The following is a 19,901-nucleotide window of genomic DNA, read 5'->3' on the forward strand; positions in this document are numbered from 1 at the left end:
ATTTGGTAGGATGTACCTAGGCAAATTTCACATTTTTGCAAAACCCACCTGATTTATGAATGGAGATATTTTCTTCCTTGTCAAGTTTGTAACGCCCATTGCTGCTGTGTATAAAAAATAAAGAGGTATTCAGTCATTTCAGACATAGTCTGTGTTCAGCTGCTCTTTGCAGCACACTGGTAATACACTAGCTGATGTGTAATGTACGGGCAACAGATAAATTTGGTTGCAGGACCTCCTGATTTTGAACTCTGAGACTTGTTCTTTTTTATTAAACCTACCACTCAAACAATGTTTAACAATTCCTTTTCGTAAGTCATTGTTATACGACAACGGTGCTAAGAACATCTGACATTTGTGGTGATAATCATAATACATGTAAATGTATTTTCACATTCTTTGATTTTCAAGTGTGTGAATTGCTTTCGAATATACATGTTAGATCAATGATTTTTGTTGTTGTTGTTGTTGAGAATGACACTAGTAATAAATTTTAAGGCACGGAGTCCTCTATGGTTCTGATTTTTTGTTCACTTGTCCTGTCTAAATTTAAAGTTTATTAGGTAGCCCAGCTGCTGATAAGCCTTATAAATTTCTTTCCTATTCGCCTATTTTTCTGTGTTGTGTTTCTGTTTTTCTCAGCTCCTTATGAACGTGATTGGGTCAATATGTTTCACTTGTACTCACACAAGCAAGTTAAGAGGGAGGGAGCTAAAGTCGCTGAAATCAAACCAAAATGTCTCTGAACTCTTTTTTTTTCTCACTCCAGCTGTTGAGGGAATCTTCAGCAAATTGCACTGGTAAACTTTTTGTGTTGTTGTTGTGCCTTTTATGCTTTCTTTGTTGTTTTCTTGATTGGGAAAGCAAATGAAAATGTTTTTGATAAGTCATTAACTTGGTATGTACATGCTGTTTATCTTCCAGACAACTTTCCTAATGGCTCTCTACGATTTGGTGAGATGATGCTCAGGCTGACTGAGTACTACCAGTTTTCCATGCAGCATAATACAGCTGTAGGCAATATCTTATCCAAGCACCCTCACCTGGCAGTACCTCAACTATATGCAGAGATGTATGCATCCTGAAAAGACATCCACATTGATGCTGCCAGGGGGCACAGCAATTTCAAATCAACCAGTAATTGAAATTTAAAACTTTCAGTCCGTTCTATGACTGTACCCTGTAAAAGAACTTTTTACTTTTTAAAATTATTGTTTTATTGTGAACAATATTCATGCTGTTTCGTACAGCCCTAAATTTTCTGCTCTGACGAACTGTGAGTCGCAGTTAGTTTTTCTCAGTTGTTGGGATTTGTCTTTCATCTCAAGCTGTTTTGCAGAATTTTTTATGGGGTTTATCCATCCTTGGATTAGTACCTATGAGAAGTGTTGGCACTTGAGTATTTGGCAGGCTTTGGAGTTTTTAAATATAATTGTTTTCTTTATTGTGTGGCAGCATTGGTAGAGAAATGAAGCGTAACCCTCTTGGACCTGAAAAATCTGCCCTCAAGTGACCCGAGAAACCTGGATCTTTTTTGGGGTGCTCAGGAAAGTTTAGGATGGCCGTCTTCAGATGTATTTCTAAGAACAGAATTTGAAAATTAGCATTAAAAGGATACATTTTCTGACAAGTGTTCAAAATAGGGTTTTAGAAAATACAGTTTTCAAATAAGTAGAGAATGAAATATTTTAGTTTAACAGGAGTAGAGGCATCTTTGCATCAACCCAATAACACACAATGGTGGATAACTCCAAGAGTTTCACTACTGCAGTTGTCATTTTTGTAGAGTTATATCCCTTGAAAAGTAACGTATCATTATGTTCAAGTTAATTACCAATGCTTGGCTCACTTGCTATGTGGAATAGTTATGGGACAGGATGAATGTTCATATGTGATTGTGAATTTCCATGCAACTGATTTTGACTAATCGTGCAACATGTGTATGCTTATGCGTTTCTTCCTGAATATTCATGCAACAAAACCCCCTACTTCTTTTAAAATGGTTCTGAACAACACTAACAATAAAAAGTAACAAACTCACATGTATTAAAAGAGGCAACAACAACGAAACAGTTAGTTGGTTAATGATCCTTTATATCATTCTGAAGACATATACCAAGAAGAAAAAACGTGTACAAGAAAAATGCATTATAAACGAATATAACCAAGGAGGTCATCAGGTCTCTGGGCCAAGTGAGGGCTGACCAATGTTAAAGGGGCACACTGTGGTCGCAGATAAACTCCTTGATTTTTAGTGCTTCTTCAGTTAGTAAGTTTATTCAGTGTTTAAGGCCATTGGCCCTCATCACATAAAACACTCATTTGATAAATAAAGTCTCCATAATGAAAAAGTACAGGTACACATATCTCTTATCATAGGTCTAACATGGCATATTTCTGTCAGTGCTTCTTCAGATATATTTTGGAGTTTACCTGAGCATTGTGTGTGCCACCATCCATTGCTCACACATACTCAGCCTATAGACCCTCTGACTCTGTGTGGCATCTTTTGCACAAGTCATAATTGCAGACCTGACACTCATCCCGATGTAGTCGGGATATCCCGCTTTTTTGCCCCAAATCTCAAGCATCCCGATTTTCCCAATTTCGATTGCGTGTATCCCGATTTTTTGTCCCAGTCTGCTGTTGTACTGGATTTTTCTAAAAACTTTTTCTGTCTTCTCCTTTATGACGGGAAGCGCCCGTTGAACTTTTTGTCAGTATGAACTCGGAGCACTATTTCCCGAAATATCGATGCCGCATTTAGTAGTTGACGCGCCCCAAGTTGTGTGTGATCTTTGCCCGCACTCAGAATTCTCCGATGATAGCCTGGTAACTGTTACAATTTGGCACATACAAATAATCGATAATATTCGTAGTTCGGCTGTTACTTTCCAAACAATCCTTGTCCGAGGTCTGGTAACTGCGCCTTCACATCAAACATTCAGCAGGGCTGCCTAAATCTACCGATTTTTCCGGTAGATACCGATTTTGGGCCTGTTCTACCGACATACCGATAAGGTGTCAAAACTACCGGATTTTCGATGGGTGCCGAGAGAATAAACAGAAAAAAAACCATTCTGCAGTGCTTCCATTCTTCTTTGTTTTTACGAAAATCCGTACATTCCGAAAGTTCCGTACTTGCTGCATCATCATATCAACTCCATGCGTTGAGAGAGAGAGAGAGAGCCTCCATAACTTGTCAGATGTTTACGGCAACTCTCGGCAATAAGTTGTTTTAGAAACTGCCAGATTGCGCATTTCGTACACTCGACCATTGTCTATCTGTGCCGTTCGGTCGGCAATGGTTTTTCACGTGCATATCGGCTAAAATCTGTCTACTCACAATAGATAATCTTTCTTCTTCTTTTCATTCATTCTTTCTTTCTGTCTATCTTCAGTTTTTGCTGCGGCTGGAAAATCTGTGCATTTAATTCATGTATCCAGAAAACAAAAATGTGAATATAGAAGGAAAATCGGTATTGAAGCAAAACATTCTAAAATCTGTCTTGGTCTAGAGAATTGGTCAGTACCAAATAAGGATTCTACGCCGGGGGACTGCGGGAATTTATTACCTGGGAATCTGAAAAAAAATCGCAAAATGCATAAAGTCCTCGAAACCAAATCTGAAACGCCTTCTGAGTTCATATTTTAGTGGTCGCATTTGTAATATTACGTTCAGCTTTCCCCTGTCTGAGAGTACGTTTCACGCGAATGAGCGGCTATGGCGGCCGGCGGAAGTGTAGGTGTAATACTGAGGCTCCATTGGGAAAATCAAAATCTACTTTCGCTTTCATTACCGCTCAGAAGTGTCCTATGATAGTCCGTTGACGTTAGTATTACAGGTAATAAAAATTTGTAACCTGCAGTTTGTGCGTAAAAAACACAGAGTAGCCATAAACATTAAATCGATATTCTCACTGATGTTGCTATAATGACAAAAAAAGGGAGAAAAAGAAAACACGCGTCCTCCAATTTCTAGATTGTCGGGCCCGTCATCGTGACCGGTCAATGAACCTGTGAGAGTTCGTAAGTACGGCATGAGCAAAGGACCGGCCGGTGGTTGTTGGGGAAAGTCTAATCAAAGTTCATTCAAAGTAGGTGTGTTGCAGGGCGTCGGAATTGAGGGGAGGTGTTTAATGCAATAAAGTCTACGGCAGCAGGAGAAGGCCGCGGTGCAAGAAACTGATGCTAAAATAAAAGCGATAAGTGGAAGTGGTTTTGACATTTTACAATCGAGTGCGTAAACGAGGGAACATTAGAGCTCAGGCTTGATGATTGTATCTTCAAGGTTGGTGTTCCCTGATTTGCCGGATTTGTCAGTGATGACAAATTGAATAGGTGCAATGAGGAAATTCCGTTTTCAACCATCGGGAAGCTCTATGTTGGATGCCTATACATCATGATGGCTTGTTGCTGATTAAATACTGGTACTGAGATTTAGCAGTTTGAAAAAAATCAATACTTAGTCCATGATGCAGTGGTTCACTGATTGCTAGGTTTTCAGCATCACTATATCCCACACTCTCACAGTCCTTCCAGCTCCGGCTCTATCAGTACACGCTCTCTTTTATTTTCACTTTTTGCTCTGCCGTGAGCCTAACTATAAAGGTTTTATAAATAAGTTTTGTCTTGCATGCTTTTTAAAATCCGTAATTGCTGAAACCAAACATGGTTTTAGCAGTTGATGTTCTTTTTGCCTCTCCTCAGGTCCAGATCAGGATTCATTTTGTATTTTTAGGGCAAAACTAGTTAAAATTAATTGTCTGTCATACCTAAGTCACGAAGGACTTCTCAGTGTCCTATGCTAGTGTCTGGAAAAGTATTTTTAATTTAGTTTCTATTGGTATGGGTTAGGGGTTTTGAAGTCAGTTTGACAATCACCCTGCATTCAATTCCAGATTCAATACTGAATGATAGGTGCCTTGAACGATAGTCCATAAAATCATTTTTTTTAAAACCAACCTCGCCTCATTTCATACACACTGTTCATCGTAACTTGTGCACACCCATACACCCCCTTCCTTCCCCACGCACATATAGTCACATGCGAGAGCATGACAACATGCACACACACACACACACACACACACACTCACTCACACACACACACACACACGCACACATGTGCATGCACAAACAAGTTTTCAAAATATAATTACCCAATATCACGGAAAGCAAGCACGTTCGTTCGATGGGGCAACGATCATCTTTTTTTTTCTTCTTTGTCTTTGTACTACCTGATTTTGGGCCAATCTACCTGAAAATGACCCTGAATCTACCTGAAATGGGAACTTTGAGGTAGGCAGCCCTGAATCAGATGAGTGACAGTCTTTCTAACCCTTACACAACTCCATGTAACCGCGCTGACAAGACTAACATACGGCCATTGTCGTTGCTTTAGTCTGAACGCATATGAGGGATAAGAGATTTGTTGGTACAATTGGTCGGTCGGCCGTCGTTGTTATCCTAGAGTACGAGAAGTAGAATGACTGTCGCTCATCCGAGTGTTTTGTATGAACGCGCAATTAGTCGGTCCCGTCAGTAAAATTGTTTCAATCGTGCATTTGTGTCACATGGTTTGACATCGCCGTGTGAGTTCTGCGTGTCAGGGACCGTCCGTTGATGGGGTCAACTTAAGTTCATGTATTTCGGGACTTATTGGTAGGGGGGGGGGGTATAGACACTTGAACTAGAAGGAGTGCTTGACGTGATGCTTCAGGATTTACAAAAAATAATGATAACTCGCACACACGCAAAGACACACACACGCGCGTGTGCAAACAAGCAAAGACACTTAGAGTTCATATAGGCCAAGTAATTAATGGACGCCCCTGGAAAAATTTTAAGTCAGCTTTGGCAGTCACCTTGGTGATTTTCCTGTTGATCCCGATTTTTTTCACCAAATCCGATTTTTTTCTCCCCGAGATCCTGATTTTGAGGTTTCATAGAGTGGCAGGTCTGTTATTGCCTGAATCATCAGAGGCTGAGTCATCATTGTAGATGATGCGGAGCTCTTCGTCATCCTTACTGCTGTCTGTGCCTCTTCTCTTTGCTTCATCTCTTTCTTTTTTCTTTCTAGTTTGTTCTTGTGCTCTTCTTTCCTTTTCTTTGTGGCTTCTTCCCTGGTCTTCTGTTTCTCTTGTTTCTCTTGTGCCTTCCTCTTTTTGTTCTCCTCCCAGGCAGTTTTCCGTTGCTCTTTATCCTTAAGTACTTTCTCTTTCTCCAGCTGTTGATTTTTCAAGTAGGATCTGGATGCTTCACCGGTCAAGACCATGGAAATTGAGGCTGCGGTAGCACTCTTTATGGTTGTGCTTTTTGTAAAAGCTGGGCAGGCAGTGGTGTGCACAGGAGCTTAAACTTTTCCTTCTCCAGTACCACAAACCTTTCTTCTTTGTGACTTGCAATCTGTGTGTCAAATTTCTCTTCAGGTAGCTTCCTCACTTCCTCCAAAACATAGAGGTCATCCTGAATAGCTGTTTCCTGTGACTCCAAAGTGGTTCCTGGCACATTGTCTGGTGGTGGTGCAGTACTGGTATTTGGGGGGTCCAGCAGCGCTGAAATTTGGGCTGGCACACAGCTTCTCAGATTGCAGAACACTCTCTGGGTTAAACGGGTGGATTCCACTGGATGAGAAGCCTTTAAAACCATTCTCAGGGACAGCTGCAGCCTCCCATGCTGGCTTTAAAACTTGAACAAAAGTTCGCGGGCTCTCAGCCTCTCCTGTCTCTTGCATGTGTCTTCCGACTTGCCTCTCCCAGTGGACCGTAACAGCTCCAGTGAAAGCAGGGTTGATGGGTTGAATGACGTGCGAAGCATGGATCTTTAAACAGTAGAGAACGATGTTGTGATCAAGGCTGTGTGCGAGGCATGATCTTCGACAAACAGGGAAAGAGATTTCTTGACAAATTCCTCTTGCTTGATGAAAACATCCCTCAACCACATCAAGAGTACCTCCCCAGTTATCCATCTCAAAACTGGCCTTGGGAAAGTCCTCAAGAGGGTTGAAAGTTGGCAATTTCTTGTAAGAACAAATTATCATTGGAGGGAGGAATCTTCCATTGGCACTTGTGCACACTACCACTGTGATGTTCTACTTGGTATTACCTGTCAAAGAATAAATATGCCAGTCCCCTTTAAATGCCACCACTTTCGTTCCTTTAGAGCTCAAAGAAAAACCAGTCTCATCAGCATTATAAAGTCCATCAGGGCTGAGCAATAGTCAGACATCCACACTGTCCAAGTGCCTTTTCTTGCTACTAAACCAAAGGCTAAGGCTGTGGCTTCTGACAAGAGCTCTTTCTTTTCCTAAAGTCATGGGTTTTTTGTCTCTTAGCTCTTGGTGGTTCTTCATAAAGTCTTTCACCGACTGCCTACTCGGCTTCTTCATCTCTACATCTTTTACAACTGGCCTTTTCCTCATCAGGGCATAGGCCTTTTGACAAATGTCGTCTCGAGTCTGGCCAAAGCCCCTCCTGCACATACCAATAACCCAAGAAGCAAATCTTTCCTCTTTGTCATGAGAAAGCAGATGTCGTGGGATGGAACAAATTGTTGGTCGACCACGCATTTTGTCTCCCAGAGTTGCATATGGTATGCCATAAATTTTAGCTGGTTTTTACGCTCTGTTGACCATGTCTATAGCTTCAAGCAATCGTTCTTGTGTGTGTTTACGTAAAGGGAAAGGAACCATAATTACTGAGCAGGGATCACTTTTGAGAAATCTGGATTGAGATAGACAGTTATTGTGTTAGTTAGATTGATGTGTCAAAGGACAAGGAATAGTGTAACAACATGCTGTGGTTTGTAAAAGAAACTGAATAAAAGAACAATAATGATAATTGGTTAGATTTTGAGGAAAAGCAAGCGCTTGATTTAGGCAGTCAACGGTCATAAATCTACAAGCTAGACTCTAGGCCTTGGCTATTAGAGTAATGGGAGGGGCCATTGTCAGCTGACAATGTAAAACAACCCAGTAATAACCAGAATAAAATGTTGAAAGAGGGTAGCGCATGGCAAGTGCTTTCTAGGTCGATTGATTCTAAACTCATGCGCCACATTAGGTAGCGCTCTACATTTTTATATCAGAATCATGAATATTCATGCGCTGCCTCCCCCCTGATTACGATTAAGATTTTATAAATGAGGCAATATAACATAAATTTCGATAATAGAAACAGTTATTGAATGTAGTAATAGTTTTAAAAGCAGTGTTATAATTCTCTGGTGGTGTACAAGTGAAAAATGACGTCACCTTTTTTAAAAATTATAGAAAACCACGTTTTGATCACGTGTGAGAACTTGTCGGAACTCCTTTTCCAGAACAATATCTGTAGTTTCACTTTTGAAACGGAAGTGGCCTTGAATCGGCTGGCAATGTAAAACAACCCAGTAAAAACCAAAATGAAATGTCCTGTCTTCATCATGTTATGTTGTTTATAATAATTTGTTCAGGTTTCTTGAGTAATTTTATTGTAGACACGTTCACTGAGATAGATCTAGCCCTAAAGGAAGAAAGCTTGTGCTCTCAGATCAGGTGACTTTTTAGACCAATTGAAATTGGCATCTCTTGAAATGATTCTGCCAACGCACGTCTCTTGGTGTCTGCATTATTTCTTGAGCTGTGTAACCAGTTGCTCTGTCTTGTTGCCGGCACTTGTCCACTGTGTCATGTTGTGCTGTGATGACAAAGTACTGTAAGACATGTCGTGGTCTCTAACTGTAGTTGTGGCATCTTTTTTATCCTCAAAAAAGTATGACCCGATTATGCCTTCTTTTATCACACCACACCAAATGGTGACTGCCAATGGATGGAGTTATGGTTAATGGATGATCCTCACATTCTAGGTTCACCAAAATCTGCTGTTATACTGTTATGTTTGTTAGCAAAACCATCAAGGTGAAAATTAACTTATCTCAAATAACCAAATTGTTTAGGAATGTGTTGTCTTCTCTTACCATCCATTCAAAATAGACAGAATAATCCTGTTGTTGGTCATTAAGACACAGTTTGATCTCAGGGACCAGCTGCACCTTGTGGATACAGATGGAGGCCCTTCTGCAGTCTCTGCAATGATCTTCTGGAATGGGTATGCTGAAGAGAAAGATGTTGGATTGGTGTGAATGTTTCCTCCAGTACGCTCTTTTCAACATGAGCCCTATTTTCAAGGGTTCGTACAGAATGTGGCCTCCCATTGTATGGCATATTTACCTCAGAATCCTGTTCCTAAGAGCGATGCATAGAACGGGAAATCGTGAATTTGGAGGGTGAAATCATCTCATAATGGCACAAATAGGCGCTCTGTGTGAGGATTTTCAAGGGAAAGTTCAATAATATTTTTATGTGCTGTGCCTTACTAAACTTTGCCATGAAAAATCAGTTAAAACATTCAAAGAACATAAATTACGAAACTGTATTATATAGAGAAAAATGATTGACATTTTGTCTGGAAACTGGAAACAAATCTTCAGAGATTCTGCTGTCAACATTCGGATATATAAAAATATGAAACAATTTTCATGAAAAAAAACCCAATGTTTGAATTGGTATCTTTACTTCAACACCCTTAATAAAATAATATATTTGTGAACCACTTGTATGTTTGTGTGCTGGTGTTCGAGGTAAAAAGTTTTTCACACACATATTACTATATGAGTGTCCGAGTTTAAAAGGGTCAGGTTGTCAGACCTATAATCTCTGTGTTACTACTCTTACCCATTAATGAAAATTCTTCTTTTGACATGTAATTTTGCTCAATGATTTTGTCTTTATTCATGAAAAGAATATGATGTGATTGATGCTGGTAGCAAGTAACTTCCTGAGAATGAAATGTTTTTTATCAATGTTTGTGACATAATCAGGTACTACAAATTCTTGCATTGGCTTTCATGTGAGCTTGCGTGCATGCGTGCGTGCGTAATAATAGTAATAATAATAATAGTAGGTTACTCACAGTAAATTTATATAGTGCACTTGCGCCAAAAAGGGGGCTCAATGCACTTTACAATAAAAGCAAGTGGCTATAGATTAGAAGCTATTCTCCAGCGTCACGCCGGTAATTCACAGTCAAACGGCTATTGATCGGCGTGACATCAATGCTCAGAAGCGCCTTCCTTATAATACTATAGGCCTAAGACTAGTTAAATTAATAATGACTAAAGAGGAAAGTCAAAGTGGCAATACTGGCTGACATAAAAACAATGTAATACATTGTAAACGACATGCTGTAGGCTATGTAAGCAATTACAGTAAAACTGACCTTTTATTTTGACTGTTTCTTGTCCTCCCGTTTCCGTTCTTAGATATGTCCATATGGCTCTAAATTTGAAAGTTTACAATAATACCCTCGAATAGAACACACACAGATTCCGCATTCATATGTTTTCCTCTTTTTTTTTCTTTTTTTTTTTTTCCTTTTTTTGTTGCTTTTTGTGTGTGGTTTTTTTTTTTTATAGCATTTTGCATGTTTCACAAAACCAGAGCCTGGACTTTGGGGAGGATTTTAAGCCTAGGCACTTCTTGTGTCCCCAACAAAGGCATAAGTCTTACCCGATAAACCTTTCATTTGCCAAATCTGTTGAGCATACTTTACAGTACCATGGTACTGTGGCTCTTTCTCGGCATGTGCGTTGTAACATGCGCCTACCAGCTGGCTCGAAAAAATCCTTTGTTATGCCAGTGGCAGCCATATCATCAAGAGCTCAGCTAGGAATGAGCTCTTGATCGTCCTCAATATCAGAAGCCGTCAATTTGGCACTGGTTCTTTGGTTTTCTTGAGCACGCTCATTTAGATACCAGTTAAGCATCTTGTATTGTTTTGTCTTTAAATCTTTTCTGGCGAAAGGCAAAACTTGGATGCGTGTTCTCTTCCTGGGAAGTCCAGTAGCTGATGTGGCAGCTCCCTTTTATGCCAAACTCGATGTTTACGTTTAGCGTCAACTTCAGGCCTTGCAGTGACGACGATGCATCGTCTGTGGTAGACGCAGAGTCAAGAGCAGGGTCTGCAATAGCGTCAGGAAGAGCAATGGTAGGCTCAGGGTCAAGCGAAGGGTCTGCAATAGAGTTGGGAGGAGCAATGGTAGGCTCAGGGTCGATTGAAGGGTCTGCAATAGAGTTGGGAGGAGCAATGGTAGGCTCAGGGTCGATTGAAGGGTCTGCAATAGAGTTGGGAGGAGCAATGGTAGGCTCAGGGTCGATTGAAGGGTCTGCAATAGAGTTGGGAGGAGCAATGGTAGGCTCAGGGTCAAGCGAAGGGTCTGCAATAGAGTTGGGAGGAGCAATGGTAGGCTCAGGGTCAAGCGAAGGGTCTGCAATAGAGTTGGGAGGAGCAATGGTAGGCTCAGGGTCAAGCGAAGGGTCTGCAATAGAGTTGGGAGGAGCAATGGTAGGTTCAGGGATACAGACGATAGGTTTTCAGACTCAAAACGCCTCAATTTCTCCAATTCAGAATTATGTTGGGTGCTACAAGTTGCTCCGGAGATGTTGTGGATGTCCTTTAGCAGAACAACCTTGTTTGTATCTTCTTCAACGTGGGCCTGTGTAAGTTTTTTGTTCGCATCTAGCTTGACCATCTCTCGTACTTTATTTGTTTGCTTTGTGTCTAGACGTCTTTGTGAGGGATAAGTGCCTGAATTCCTCTTGATTTGAGCCATGATGAGTCAGTCAGAAAATCTCCATCCAATGATCGTAATTTGATGGCGAATTCACAGCCGCTCCGAAATATAGACTGATTTGGGCGTTCACCTGTAGTGGGATGATGCCTGTACTTGCCATTCTTCACACAGGCAAAGACAATACTTCCATAGATTAGATAAGTTCCTCTCTGAAGACTCAATTTTTCACCTCCTTCTTTAATGCAGTGATCTTTGTACTCTTTTTTTATACAAATTGACAAAGTTTTCACTTTATTATAGGCTCACTGCCCGCTCCAGATCTTCGAAGGAAGCAAACTTGCTACTCAAAGACAGAGCCATTTCAACAAAGGTCTGAAAAAACACTAGAGTCTACACTTCACAATGTTTTTAAGTGAAAGAAAAATTGAATGCGCTGTTTCAGCCGAGAAAAACAGAAAGTCAGTTCTGCAACATGCAGAGAACACAAGAATGAATTCAAGAAATCTGAACACCAGAAGAACACCACAGAAATGTGTTCACCTCTAGTGACGCGAGCAAATGAACGACCCAAACAAATGAAAAAAGTTACGTTAGTAGACAATTATCATAGATAAAATAAAATGAAAGGTAGACTTACTAGTCCTAGTTATTGTATCTCAAAATCTGTGCTGACAAATGATTCATTAGTAATAGACCGTTGGCGTGACGCCGGAGAATAGCCACTTGCTTACAATAATACCAACAGTGATGCTTTCAACCCCCGCTCTCTCTCTCTCCTTCTCTTTTTTTTCCCCCCCCCCCCCTTCTCTCTCATAGTTTATATAGTAAGAAAACTATAACCTCTGCAAAAAAATGCAGGGTTGTTGTGTTTTTTTAACGGTGCCAGGCAACTTGAGTCTGATAACTTAGGTAAGTAATACCACATTAGAGGACCATAATATTTTAAGGAATACTGTCCATAAAACTTTTGTTCACTAATGGTTTAAGTAAAACTGTTTTATCAGGGAATGATTATAAAGACTTTTTACTGGTATTGTAATTACTTTTCATTGGTCTTTGAGTGATAGTGGATGCGATATTATTAAAGCATTTGTCATGGCACGGTAGAATCAGGCGCTCGTCAATTTTTTGACATGTACGAGTTATTGATATATAGCTAATCAAAGTGTGTCAGTAAAATCCACACAGAAATGAGCGCACACGTTTTAGGTTATTGTGCGCTGATATGGGCCATAATCTGAATAAGCGACAAAAAGACAACACATCATTTTGACTGTCTCATTGTCGCTCAGATTGGTGTCAGCATTTTATTCCTGTCTGCCATAAGCACCTGATCTCAAATGGCCTTTGTTCCTTTGGTCAATTGACGAATATAATATCCGCCTTTTCCATATAAAGCATGGGTAAGGACTAGATAGTTGTTGTTTTTTCAATGTATGTGTTGTTTCATTGTTATTTTTTCTGTAGGAGATATCCTCTGATGCCTGTATGTTTGTTTGTCTGAAGTAAATTCTTGTTCATATCATGTTCACTGATAAACAAGACAAAGTCAGAAAATAATGTTTAAAAAAAGTAAAATGAAAAGCTCACAACCTCAAAATGAGTATGATGATACTCTATTTTTGTTTCTTTAAAATCAAACCTTTATTTGTATATTCTATAGAATGCCAATTTTTGTGTGAATCTTTTAATAAATATGCTAACAGTATGACTTTTTAAAATTACCGTTCATGTGGCTGGTTCCCAGGGGTTCATTCAGCCAGAACTACTGGTAGTCAGTGAGTTATATTATATTAGTCTCCAGCATACGGATGAGACATTTACCAGGGTATAAGCGGTTACAAAGAACTTTTCCTAGCTATTTCAGGTTTCTTTCCTTTATTCCCCCACCCCACCCCCGGCATTTCAATTTGTGTTGTGGACCTCTTCATTTCCTGTGCATGATCTTTACTGGTAAAATGCCCAATTCAGTGTCTGAAAATTATAAAGTTCCCTAATAAAGTTTGAGAGTACTAAGTAAAATCTGGCCAAGATTCAACTTTGTATATCTAGAATGGTTTGTCATCTTGCTTCGGGAGGGGTACATATGTGGTCTTGACTTCATATTATGGGACTGGAAGATGGAAAAAAGATTATCGATGGAGAGGAAAAAAATGTTTTTATGATAATATGGCACCAATGGTTTAGTGTGTAGATTGTTGAGCTCGCAGCTGAAAGACCGTGGGTTAGTACTGGGAAAGGCTCTTTACATAAGTTTCTCTTCCTTCATCCAGATGGGAATGGGCACACAGCTATAGAGTTCAAAGGTTGTATCACCTTTTTACTGTTTTTGCACTTATTGGCTGCATGGACTGTGTGCTTCCAGGGAAGCTGAGAATGATTCTCAGTGTTCAAAGTTCTGTCAAGTTGTTTTTGAAAGGAGGGGGGTGGAGTGGGGGAGGAAGGCATGTGCTAAATAAATGCTATTTTTTAAAATAATAATAATAATAATAAGCATTTCTATAGTGCAAGTTCCTTCTCAACAGCAAGCTCTGTGCGCTTTACAATCTATGTTATTCCCCCAGCAGATCTGATAGCATTCTGAAACACAATCTCAACTTCCTGGGAAGCATACAGTGTAAGATGCCCTTTTGTAGGCGCTAAAACACTCACATTCTGACAATATCTTTTGCTGTCTATGGCCGGGTACCCATTCCCCGCCTAGGTGAAGTGAGGAAAATTCTTGTAAAGTGCCTTTCCTAAGGACACAATGTCGGGCCTGTGGCTCAAACCCCCAAACCCGCATCCTCACGATTACCTGTCTGATAATGTAGCAACTAGACTACCGACGCCACATATTATTGTTATTAATGTGGTTGTTTTTTGTTCTTAAACTGTGCCTCGAACTTTCTTGTTGCTATGATAACTCTACCTGGGCTTGGTATAACTCATTTTAGTTCAATTGTATATTTTATGTTGTTGACACTGTTCTATATAGATATATATATATATTTACAATCATTCGAAGAAAGATTCTTTATTAGGGCATTTCGTTCGCAATTGCGGCAAAGCTTTTTCTTTCATTTTTGTGATCATAGCTGTTGATGTGACAATGTGTTTTGTTCTAGACATATTTTGATCATGGTTGTTTTGTTTACTAATCCTTTTGGAAGTCACCATAGTTGTTCGTCTGATTAGCTTTTCAATGATCAGTGCTGTGATTATTTTTTAAATAGAGGCAAACACCTGTGGGATTTTTTTTTTAAATAAATAAACCACTCTTGGACTACATCAGATGAAAAGTTAAAGAGCAAAAAAATCATAATTGTTCCTGCTTTGGTTGTCGAATTTCCTGCCCAGTATCGAGAGGTAGTATTGTTATGCATTTTGTTTGTGATTTAATTAACCACACATGTCCTTATTTTGATGTGTGTTTGGACATTGCAGCTGATGCCTTCATCTTTTTAAAAACGAGATCTCATAAATACTGTCGAAATGTCTGAGACAGACACCTATTATCAGGAGAAAAGTTATTGTCTTGGACAGTTGAATGCCTTGGACAGTGTCATTTTGATATGGGTTAAATAATGCAGGGGAGGAAGTGGGAAGTAGTCATTTGCTCATTGGCCAAATTTGAGTCATGAGTTGTAGTTTGTCTATGCCTGAAGTAGATCAGTGATCAAGCTACCTTTTTATTGTTAGTATGTCTCAGATGTAGCTATTTTTGTACAAGGTAAGATGTTATCATTACCCTCTGATTGTGAATATCTACAAATGAATTTCCTTGTTGACATACAGCTTTTCGTTATTTGTGATTACTAACATAACATTCTAAAGACTACATTTTAACTGAACATTCCCAATTTGTAAAGTGACTTTGTTTATCAGTGTAATTTTGCACCTTGTTATTGTCTAATATTATATTCAGAGTATTAGATATGAATCACTCATTCATGTTGTAAAAATGTTTCTGTCCTGTAAACGTAAAATTACACTGAAACTAGAATACAATGTCAGTTACAACTCACTGGCTATTGTGGAATTCAGTCCATGTGCTAGTAATGCACAATATTATTTTATTTGATGCTATTATGCCAGACATAGCCAATGTAAATCTTGGATCAGGCTATGAAATCAATATGCTGAAACAGACACTGTAACTGATTTTTTAAATTAAAAATAGAACAAGGCCATGCCTAAGTTGAAATTCTTGAACACTACGTTGTTTGTGTCTATATAGAGCTGACTTATGTGATTCTCATAACGTAGAAACACTGTTTGAAGATGAGAAAAGGGAGAAAAGGTTCACTGGTACAATAACAATTTCATACTCAAGTCTGAGGTTTTGGCAGCTTCTTTTCTCTTTCACAAATTGATTGACTTGGGTTAAGTCTAGTTTTCAGTTCTTTAATTGTTCTTACAGTGTTGCCTTTGCTGTTGTTCATTGTTTTACATTGTCATGTGAGAAAATGGTGGTTTGGAGAAGAAAAGGAGTGTGTGCTGCTTCCACGCAGCTACCTCAGTCAAAGACTGTACCTAGAGAGCAGTTGAAGTTGCCTTACTTATAAATGGCATATTGACGGAAGAACTGGTAGTTACACTACATTGTATGTCACAGCTTGGTTGTATAGTTGTATGTGCCAGATGTTTCTGCCCTCAAAATGATCCGACTACTCTTTCAACTTCAAGATAGTCCATGTTTTTGGACCCAAATCATGGACCACTATTTACAATTGTGATAATGTTTTAACCCGTAAGTGCACAAACCATTTTGTTAAATCAGTTGTACATTCCCAATGAGATCTGATTTATTACATGGGGTGGCACTTTGAAGAGGATTGGAATGTTTTCAAATTTGCTTAATCTGTGGTTTTCAAAAGTGTCTTTTATTGTATGTGCAATGCGAATGCTTTGTGATCCATATTTGCTGTGTTTCAAGTAAACTACTGGCCTGTGCGTTTTTGTAGACAAAATGTGATGATTTTGCAGATATTGACCCCAAAAAGTTGTTTTTTCTATAACAATGTTGTTTGTCAGTTGGATAACAAGGATTATCTTTGTCCAGATGAAGGGCAAATCATTTTGAAAAGTTGTCTTCAAACTTTATGACTGAGCTTTTTTGACATGTTGGTTACAAATTTGATCATCCTTATGGAAGTCTGAGGTCGTAGTGGAGTATGAAGTCGCAACATATTTTTCCTCTCTGCCTACAGACCACGTGCCTTATCGAACAGGCCTAGAGTGTGTCAGAAAGGGCATTCTACTTTTACAAAATAAGATGTCTTTTAGCATTGGTGATGTTTTCCATCTTTTTCAGTGCAGTCTACACTTTGAATTTTACTTTCCTGAGAGCGCAGTATTCAAGCTCTTTTAATTTTACTTAGAAATGCTTTTGTCTCATGCTTTTCCCTTCTATAGACCAGGGTTCAGTATTGACAGGACTGCTTACAAATTTTCACTAACAGACAAAGTTCTATGAATGTATTTTTCTTTTACGTACTCATCTATATTCTCTCAGCCCAGATGCCATGTTGGTTGTACTGACTAGGCATACACTGAAAAAAAAAAATGTACAATACAAGGCTGCCCATCATTACGAATTTCGAATTTGGTATACGTTACAATTTTTTTCCCAATTGTGTCAGGATTTCAGCTACCCCAAACCACTGCCAATATTTCTGGTGTAAAAGGGGAGAAAACTACCACATCCTGACAGTCGACGTCACTACATCACATGCAGCTGTCTAACTTTAACACCTTCTTTGCAGTAGAATTCAACAATAGTTTAGACAAATCTTTTTAAATGTTTAGAAAGAAGTCTGATAAAAAATGCATGTAAATATTTTATGGCTGAGTTTGGTTGAGTTTTTTTTCTCCCAAAACCCTTTTCTTTTCCAATTCTCCCTGTCTGCTCTATTATGTGTGCTAAAAATGTGGCTTTTCCAAGTTGAATGCCGTGCTGGGATTCAGTAACAAGCTCAGAATGGGATTTCTGTGTGAAGTAATATCACGCCTCGACAAGGTCATTTTGTCTGCGGTCCTGGAAATTGTAAAAAGGGAGCTGTGGTTGTTAAATTTCTTTATATCTGTTCGTAACAGCCTTAAAACAGTTGTTTCTCGTGCAGTTCCCATTTTGCTAAAGGCGGACGAGAGCAGCAGAAAAAAAAAGTTTTATACAGATGAATCCTGTTTGGTGTTGTCTTGCTCTTTTTCATTTTCAGTTGCTCATGAGAAAGAATCGCATGACATGATGATGAATGCATACTGTACCTTTTTCATTTCTCCCTTTTGAATTACACTATTTCTTTTTTTTAACTGAGTTTTTACTGAAATACTGATGTACTCTTTTTTTCCTTTCTTCAATATTTTAAGCATTTGGTGTCTGCAAGAAGTAATTATTTTCCTACTCCTCTTTTTGTTTTGTACACATGCAGGTGTGAGATAATTCTTCCCTAGATGACCTTTTTTATGTGTAGTGCCTTTTTTCAGTAGTCACTATGATTATTTACATGCTGTAATATCTATTTATCTCAAACTACTGAATCGATTGCTCAAACTCAAGCATTTTTTATCTCAGGTGAGAAATTCTGGTTAACATTGAAAAGTGGACACGATGGTTCCCGCGTGCCACCCCCAATTGCGATATTAGTTGCTGTCATTAAAACTGTTGTCTCATATTTCCTGAGAGTTGCTTGTTTTTTAAAAGTTTATGGTACCTGTGCTTTTTTTTGTGACTGCTGTCTTTCAGCCTGATCTTAGGATAGCTTTCTCGGATAGTTTAAGGACGAAAAATCTCGGAAGTCACGTGTGCAAGTTGCGCACATTTAAGATCCCTTGGTGGTCCAAAATCGATGTAAGAGTAAACCCGGCTGATTCTCTGAAATTCCCCTCCATCTACACCTAAATTCCCTTGCCTACGGCAGAGAACGAAAAATGCCTAAAGCACCGGTAAAATGTATCGGATTCGTCGTATGCTAAAACTGTCCGTTTTATCGAACTGTGTAGTCTGTTGGTGTTTACACGTTCCAAACTATCGTCCAGTTTTCTTTCGATCGAAAAGATTCCTCGTCATAAAGTCACCATGTCTCTTTGCGACGACAGCGATTGCCTGCACTCTATGTGGAGGTTTCGAGCTCTGGACCTAATGAATGAAAGGCGAACCGAACACTGTATCTCTAGATCACGAGAGCCCCACCCCCTCCCCTGTACATTTTGATATAATATATAGCAGTACAGTGTCTTTAGAAAAGGTTGTCCATACTGTACCGTGTTGTGTGTTGAAAGAGAAGCTTTGACTTGACTGCAGATGTGCAACGCACCGAGTGACCTTGATGCCCCTCACCTTTGACGATCGATTAAATAATAAAATTACTAAAAATTGCATAATTTCGCTCGAGCACTTTCACAGGCGCTGGTGAGATTTCATACCCACACCACCCTGACCACATGCACTGCTTACATCTAAGCTATCTTAGATGGAATAACATCTAATCTTCCACGGTCACCCACACTCCCCTTCTTTGCCTGGCGGCATAGCGTAGGGTTCAGAGAGCAGATGGAACCAACTTTGATAGTTTCATTTCAAATCAGGGCTGAGGGGGAAACGCATTTCCCATCTTATGCCCTGTGTCCATTGAATCGGAAAACAAAGGACCATATTCCGTCCGTCTCTCGGAAAGTCGGTAGTTGAAATGGCGCACCGATTTTTTTCCTAAGAAATCAGTGAAAATTCCGTTTAGCTGTGTCAACAGAAACGATATGTCACGTCCCGATAAAAGACGTGTTGGTTGGTAAGTCGCTTGCTGCATTTTAGCCGGGCTGGGTGGTGACTCATCCGCCTTAGGCCCCGCTGGAGAGCTAGAAAAAGATTATAATTTGGATTTCGGATTAAAAGTCTTACGTCATATTCGTAATCAGTGCTTCGAAATAGCAATTTTTACACGCAAAGCACCTGGTTTAAAAGCACATTAACAATTTAACAAATTTACCTTTGAAACCCATTCATTTCTTTTTCCCGTCTTGGGTTCATATTGACCTCTTGACCCTCTGTAGCCCTCTACCAAGGACACAGTCTGCAAGCGACCTCGTTTCGTCGGCCGTGGCAGGTACAAAATCGCCGATACACGAGTTTTGCTTCAGTCAAAAGCAAGCCCAAATATCTCTTAAACACGTCGCTTGTACGAAAGAAACACAAAAAGGCACTTTTTCTGAAGGTGTATTTTGTTTTTAAATGCTGTGAATACCAGCTTTGTAACTTATTAATTAACCTGTGTAAAAAAAAATCAGCATTTCTGACTGTAGCATGTTCC

At 39.4% G+C, this 19,901-nt stretch overlaps 1 protein-coding gene across 2 annotated transcripts in view; it reads left to right on the forward strand.

The window, feature by feature from the left end:
* LOC101857659 overlaps positions 1-2,159 on the forward strand; it is a 47,542-nt gene extending 45,383 nt beyond the window's left edge. For both annotated transcript variants that reach the window (XM_013085349.2, XM_005103303.3), the window contains one exon: positions 925-2,159. In XM_013085349.2, the coding sequence (XP_012940803.1) occupies positions 925-1,085 (161 nt within the window). In that variant the 3' untranslated portion in view covers positions 1,086-2,159. The remainder of the gene's footprint in view (positions 1-924) is intronic.
* Positions 2,160-19,901: the final 17,742 nt, after the last annotated feature.

This window comes from Aplysia californica, unplaced genomic scaffold (genome assembly GCF_000002075.1).
Source record: "Aplysia californica isolate F4 #8 unplaced genomic scaffold, AplCal3.0 scaffold00367, whole genome shotgun sequence".
In the NCBI taxonomy this organism is placed as follows: Eukaryota; Metazoa; Mollusca; class Gastropoda; order Aplysiida; family Aplysiidae; genus Aplysia; species Aplysia californica.